Here is a 7137-nt window from a genome sequence, read left to right as displayed (position 1 = left end):
CATGTCCAGGGGGAGCACTAGCTCAGTATTAATGGAAAACCCCCTAGTTTATAGTGAGAAATGTCATTTATTGAGCTTGTCCTTTGAGAGCTGGCAAATCTCTCTGGCCTGACACCTTCCTCCCTTAGCACCTCAGGGTGAGCCTATCTTTTTCCAGTCTGCCAGGGGATGGATTCTCAGCTGCAGCCAATTCTTCCCCAACAGAGTGTCAGTGGGAGCTATGCTCCCACCTCAGATGATAAAGATGAAGAGAGCCTGGATATGGGATGGACTGACCTGTGGATGAACTTCCTGCAGAGAGTTGAAGAAGGGCTCAAAGGGAGGACGGCCAAAGTGGGTGACAGAGCGCAGGCCCGTGAACAGACTCCGGTTCAGCACCTTCTGGAAGTGCCGCTCACAGATATACTGTGGAGGGGATGGGAGAGGGAAGGGTCACGGCCAGGCACTGCCAGAGTCAACTCTTAGCCCCACCTGGCTGGCCCTGACCTACCAGCATGGTGGTCCGGAGGTCAAACTTCTCAGCCAGCTGGGTGATGTAAATGTGCACAGACACCAGGTCCTGGCAGTCATTTTCCTCCACTTCCCGGATGATGTCAGCCAGCCACTCAAACTGCCGCTGAGTCCTCGTCACCCAGATGAAGTAGATCTGAGGACACATGATGGAGCTCAGGACCAGCTCAGCTGGGGCTCCCCACATGGCAGGAGTCTCCACACAGAACTCTTCTGACTTCAGCCAATCTGTCCCCAGACAGCCTGGGTGATGGAGTGTGTGGTTCACAGTGCCAGGTTCTGAGGTCAGAGCTAGGTTACTCTTGAATAAGAGGCAGCCTGGGACCAGGTCACAGGCCCTCTACAATTGAACTAAGGTCTGTTGGGTGGGAAGCCACTTTTTCAGGCCAAGCCCACTCTCCCACTCCCTCCAGTGGGCTGTGCTTGGGCAGCAGGCTGGCCACCTCTGGGAGAGAAGCTGCCCAAAGTCAGAGCTTTGAGCTCAAGGGCATTTCATACAGCAACCACCAGATCCCCACCTGCCTGAAATGCTCTCAAAGGGGGAGCACTCTGCCCTGGGGTAGCACACTCAATCAAGCTTCCAGGAGAAAAGGGGAATGTACAGGGTAAGAGGCAGAGGAGGGCTGGCACTGGAGAAAGGACAGGAAAGGAGCTGTCACCCTCTGAGTGCTGACACGTGTTGGCTGCACTTCTGTCTGCTGCATTCCAGCACCCCTGACTCACCTGCCAGGCCCAGAGAGGCGAGCAGGGACCTGCCATTGGGTCCAGCAACAGCAAAGGGGCCTCATGGGGGTGGGGGGCTGAAGGCTTGGGCTGTGCTCCTAGGGTCAGCCCACAGGTCCCTCCCTGCTACCTCTCCCATTGCTCCTGAGCCCTGAGTCAGTTTCACTTGTGCCCCACCCCAAAGGTGCCCTTCCCTCTCCCAGCCAGCCATGTTCCACAGGCTGGCCTACTCTATGAGGGAATGCAGTTTTTTGTTGTTGCTTGTTTTGTTTTACCTCCCACCAACCCTTCCTGGAGGGATTCCCTTAAGCAACTCCTATGTGGAGCACCCCATCACTGAAAGAAGGAGCCCTTGGTAACAGGAGGTGGGGTGGAGCCTTCAGACATCAATAAACCAGTTCTGTCAGCACACCCTGGCATTTCCCCAACCCACAATCCACTTGCAGATTTCAGACCAACTTGTCCTTGTCCAGATGGTGGGGGCAAGAACAGAGGCAGGAGAGTCAGAAAGGCACAATGCTGGGGAGACCAGCTATGGGCTGGTCAGAAGAGTAGGCACTCACCTTCCTACAGAACACTTGGCAGCTGACTGATGACTTGAAAACGAGGTCTTTGAGGATGGAGGCAAAGGGGGTGACCCCAATGCCCCCTCCTACTAGCACTGACACCTCAAATTTATGCCATTCCTGGTGGCCTTCTCCAAATGGCCCATCGAGGTACAGCTGTAGGGGGACAGTTTTTAAGCTCAGTTTGGCTGTAGTTTCTGAAGCCAGAAATAGGCAGGGAAAGGAACAGTTACACAGAGTCAGGAAGAACATGGGGTGGGAGTTGGGTTTGTGATATTATCTGGGACAACCAGTCTCTGGATTGGGAAAGGGAGGCACACTGTGGGGGGCGGGGTCTGGAACTCCTAAGAAGATCCTGGAGTGTGTAGCTATCTAGTCTGAATCCGGGCACCTTTGGGTATCTGGCACAGGTGTCACCCGTTGGAGGTGAGTAGATCTCCCTGAGGCGAGTGGTCCAGGGTCCAGCTGCACGGATATGTAGGCTGAGTGTGTCCTCATGAGGTGCAGAAGTCAGCGTGAAAGGGTGGTACTCTGTGGTCCCCAGAGCCAGGCATGCAATCCGCACCCACTGCCCTGATTTATACTCAAAGCCCTGGGGCCGCTGGAACCGGAGGTGGGTCACTCCTGGGAAGAGATAATGCTGTTGTCTTGAACCTGCCAAGAATGTTGCCTCCAGGATAGAGCTGATGGCAAGTAGACATTGCCCACTACACTCTTGCCCTGAGGAGGAGCTGAAGGTCAGTAGGGTAAGGAAAAACCTGGCCTGGGCTCCTCTACTCTGAGCTGGAAGAGACCCAGCCCTCTGGCAAAGAACAAATCTTTCCCAGATTCCTCCTCCCAGCAACCCCAAGTCCCTGCCACCTCGACTGGGCTAGGCCAGTTGATGAGTGGTCCAGGCACTGCCCCTGCCCTGCCAGTTTCCTTAGTAACCAAGCTGGTCCCTCACGGCCTCCAGGCCAATACCTGAAGGCAGCAGCTCAGCCTTTACCACACTGATCTCCACCTTCTTCCGGCTCAGGCTCACCAGTTTGTCCCCCACATAGATAATTGCTGGGACCAGAAAGAAGATGTGGAATCGAGGCAGCTGGATCAGAGCAAAGCTGCCGTGGATGATGAGCTGGATAGAAAAAAAAAAAAAAGAACAGCTCAGACCCAGTGATCCCCACAACAGAGTGTCAGGCCAGCTTAGGCCATAAGACTGGTGGATCCAGTCCCCACCTCACCATGTGTCAATTCCATCTAGGCTCTAAAACTGAATCACTCTCAACTCCATCCTCCAAAGAGCTCCAAAGAAATAATACTGCCATGCTAGACCAAGATAAGTTGATTCCCACCTGAACTTTATAAAACAGCCAAGTGTGACTGTGTGACTGTGTGTGTGTGTGTGTATGTGTGTGGTCAGGAAGCACAGGTTGACCTCAAACTTGTGGTGATCCTCCTGCCTCAGGCTCCTAAGGGTTGGGTTTACAATCCTGCATCAACACTACTGGCCGGTGTAGTTTTTTTGAAGATTTTGTTTTGTTTTGTTTTTTGTTTTAATCATGTCTTAAGTATAAAAAGCTTTAGTGAACTTCCCATTGTACTACTATAAGACCTTGCAGTACTCTGATACTGGCTAGTTGGTTCTTCCTCCCTGTTTCTTAAATATAAGCCCTTTCTGCTTTAGAATCTTTATACCTGGAGCTGGAGCTGGAGAGATGGTTCAACAGTTAAGAGCACTAGCTGCTCTTGCTCCTCAGTTTGCCTCCCAGGAGGCTAACAACCATCTATAACTTCAGTTCCAGAGGATCTGATGCCCTCTTCTGACCTCTGCAGGCACTGCACTTATATATATGTGGTCAAAACATTCATACACATGAAAAATAAAAATAATTTTTTAAAAAAAAGCCTGCACATGCCTTTAATCCCAGCACTTGTGAGGCTGAGGCAGGTGGATCTCTGTGAGATCAAAGCCATCCTTGTCTACAAGTGAGTTCCAGAACAGCTGGGGCTACAAGGAGACTATCGAAAAACCAAAAACAAAACAAAACAAAAAAATCTTTGCACCTGCTATTCCCTTTGCCTGGGCTACCCTTCCCCTAGTTCTGTTTGGATTTTGTTGTTGTTGATGTTTGGTTTTCTTGAGATAAGATCTCATTATGCAGCACTGGTTGGCCCGGAACTCACAGAGATCTGCCTGCTTCCACCTCCTGAGTGCTGGGATTAAAGGCTGTGCCACCATGCCCAGCTCCAAACTCCCTCCCATAGCTGCTTCCATCTCCTTTTCCAAGTCTCAGCTGAAATGTCCCCTCTTTGATCTCACCTCAGTCCCATTATATCTCCTTGTTAAATATTGTAGACTATCAACCATCATCTATAATCATTTCCTGTGCGTTCCTATGCATATTATTGTTTTCCTAGGACTGAGGAGGTAGGGACTGTGCTAATACAGTCTCAGCTCTTAGCAATGCTTGCTGGACACATGGTTGGCACTCAGTAACTGTTGGGGAAAGGAGTTTGCTGGTTTATTCCACTTTTTGGAAGCTAAGAACATAACTAGTCTACCATTTCCATGAAATAAGCTGACAGATATGTCCAGCTCTGGGCCTTCCCTAATGAATTGTCTAATATAACCACAAGTTACCTTCTGTTCTTTCCACTCTTGCTCCTGGCTTCACTTGCACCTGGCCTGTTCACCTTCCACTTAGGACCTGTCTATCAAGTGTTTACCAGACCTACAATAAAGCCACCACCAGGTCCCTCTCTCTCTCCCCCTCCCTCTCGCCTTTTCTTTTTCTTTCTCTCTCCCTCTTTCTTTCCTCCCCCTCTTCCTCTTCCTCTTCCTTCTCCTCCTTTTCCTTTTCTTTCTCTTCCTTTTCATACTAGAGATTGAACCTACAGACTCACACACACTAGGTAAAATCCTAGCTTTCTTCTTGCCTTTTATTTTGAGACAGAGTCTCAATGATATGCCCAGACTAGCCTTGAACTCAGTCTGTAGCCCAGGCATGCCCTGAACTTGCAGTTCTCCTGCTTCAGTCTCTCAAGTAGCTGGGATTACAGGCATGTGCCACCAGGTCCAACTACAAGGTCTCCTTTCAGACCATGTCCACTGCCCCACACAGCGGCCTGTGACACTAGTGAACCCCTCCTCACCTTCCTGCCCTGCTACTCTTCTGTCATAGTGCTCTCTCTACTGGTGCTCCTTCTGCCTCCCTGGCCACTCACTTTCCAGCTCCTGTGCTGGCCCCATTCCTTCTGCCACCCCAATCATGGGTGTGGTCCAAACCTGGTTTCCTCACCCTCAGCTCTTTTCTTTCTATGCTCCACCATGGCCTCTCAGATAAGCCAAAGGCATTGCGCCTCATCTGCAACCCCCACATGTCACCAATACGTCCTGTCATCTCCCCAGCAAGGCCTGTCTCCTTTGTCCCCTAAATATCCCATCACTATTCTCACCCCCACATCTGTGTTCATGCCCTTCTACCTGGATTCTGCTACCTGGATTGCTCTTCAGTTTCTAGTCAGCCCTGTCACTGTTTAGCTTGTCTTCCTAAAGCCTTGGCTGGAGTCCCACCTTCTCTTAAAGTCTTCCCTAACAAGTTCAGTGCAAGTGAAACTCTTCCATGACTTCCTCTAACTTACTTTTGGGACACAAGCTCAGCAGTTACTCCTGTATGGTGTGTGTATGTGTGTGTGGTACTTGTCTGGGCTGTAAATCCTAAATTCCTAAAAGCAGGGGTTAGAGTTCCCACCTCTGTTGGACCTCCCACAGAGCGAGTACAGAAGAGACCTTCCAATGATACCTGCCCAACGGAACTGGGGTCCTTGTTCAGGAATCCCTTCCCCAGTTGAGAGTTCCCAATTTTGTAGCCTTTCCCCACAGGACTAACTTACACCTCTAAGCTTTCAGAGCTGATTCTAAGAGTGCCTTTCGTTGTGGCACTCACACCCACCACCCAGGCGCCAAAGCTTCCAGCCAAGCTGAATACAATGTCAGAGTGACAACATACTTCTGTTTACACACCCTATATTGGGTTGCTTTACTTTTAAACCACAAAGTTTCAGCCAACTCCTGGTTAGCTGAGGAGCCTGGGTGGTGGAGTGGTTCAGTATCTGAGGTATAAGCCCTGGATTAGAAGCCTAGACATTCTTCCTAGGGTCAACTCTATGCCAGGGTTCTTTACTTACAACTTTCTACCCAAAGTCAACCTCCCTCCGCCTCCCTATGATAAGTGAGAAGGGGGTGCTTTAGCCCTGTTCTCCCCACAGGTAAGACGCTTCCCACCTGCCAAGCTAGGACTGCCCAGCAGAAGCCTGTGCCTTTCTGAGTCCCTTTCCTGTGAATCCCAGCAATGTCAACAACCCAGGAATAACTCAGAAAGCAGTCCTGGACATAGAGAACTAAACTGACCATTCTTATGGGTCTTCCCACTAGTTTAAAGAAGCTGCTTTCTCACCGGAACATGAACTTTTTTTTAGCAGAAACAGTAGCCAGCAGGCTAGGCTCCAACCATTATTGGATAGATGGGGAGAGAGGAAGTTTGTCACAGCTCCCAAAGAAGGGAACTAATTTTTGGAAACAAACATCAGCAATTCTAGGAAATATCCTAAGCCAAGGCAGATAGTTACTTCAGGGTCACAGAGTGCTGAGCTACAGGCAAGGTGTCCTTCCAGCTATCAGTGAGGACAGAGCCACACCTGGAGTAGGCAGGTGGGAATAACAGGAGCCAGCCTGACCCAGGCAGTGATGAACTCTTTGTCTCAGAACAAAGGAGACCCCTGTGTACAGTTAGGTCAGAAGATAAAGAGACCAGTCATAGAGGCTTTAGGCTCCCTGAATGCCAGCAGACAAGCTATCAACTTGTGGGAAAAGTGGGGGCCTTAGGACTTGGTTTAGCTTCTCAGCTAGGCCCTCAGGGTACACTTTGGGGACACTGTGTCCCTAAAGAAGACTGGCAAGCAGTGTGATTGCACAGGGTCTTAGGTCAAAGTCAGCTCAAGAGTAAGGGAATCAGCTAATGACAAACATGGAGGACAGTAAAGGGAACAGAAGAAGAGGGAGAGTGTGAAGGAAGGAAGACACGGAGCCCAGGTTAAGAAGGAAACAGGAGAGGTAGAGTCTGAAAGTCCATTGAATCAGCAGTTCGGGTGGCATTTTGCTGGGTGGTATGGTTAATACACCCCCAAATGAGATTAGAACAAAAGTACTAGAATCTATTTAAGTTTCTCTAAAAGAGTACCCCCACACACACACACCCCTTGAGGAATAAGCAATCAGGATCCAAAAGCAGCCACCAAAAGGCGGGGAAAGACAGGGAAGAACTGATGTGGGGGAGTCTGTGAGGCATGTGGATGA

The 7137-nt window shown here is 50.1% G+C and overlaps 1 protein-coding gene across 1 annotated transcript in view; it reads right to left on the bottom strand.

Moving 5' to 3' along the window:
• Duox1 (dual oxidase 1) overlaps window positions 1-7137 on the bottom strand; it is a 36089-nt gene that overhangs the window by 2370 nt on the left and 26582 nt on the right. Inside the window, exons 29-33 of the mRNA XM_008849220.3 lie at window positions 2763-2916; window positions 2191-2423; window positions 1797-1955; window positions 491-646; window positions 277-405 (exon numbers count right to left, since the gene is read on the bottom strand). Coding sequence (XP_008847442.1) covers window positions 277-405; window positions 491-646; window positions 1797-1955; window positions 2191-2423; window positions 2763-2916 — 831 coding nt within the window. The remainder of the gene's footprint in view (window positions 1-276; window positions 406-490; window positions 647-1796; window positions 1956-2190; window positions 2424-2762; window positions 2917-7137) is intronic.

This window comes from Nannospalax galili, unplaced genomic scaffold, assembly GCF_000622305.1.
Source record: "Nannospalax galili isolate Female #2095 unplaced genomic scaffold, S.galili_v1.0 scaffold891, whole genome shotgun sequence".
Taxonomy (NCBI): Eukaryota; Metazoa; Chordata; class Mammalia; order Rodentia; family Spalacidae; genus Nannospalax; species Nannospalax galili.
The sequence above is the reverse complement of the archived record's forward strand: the minus strand, read 5'-3'. Positions and strand labels throughout refer to the sequence as shown.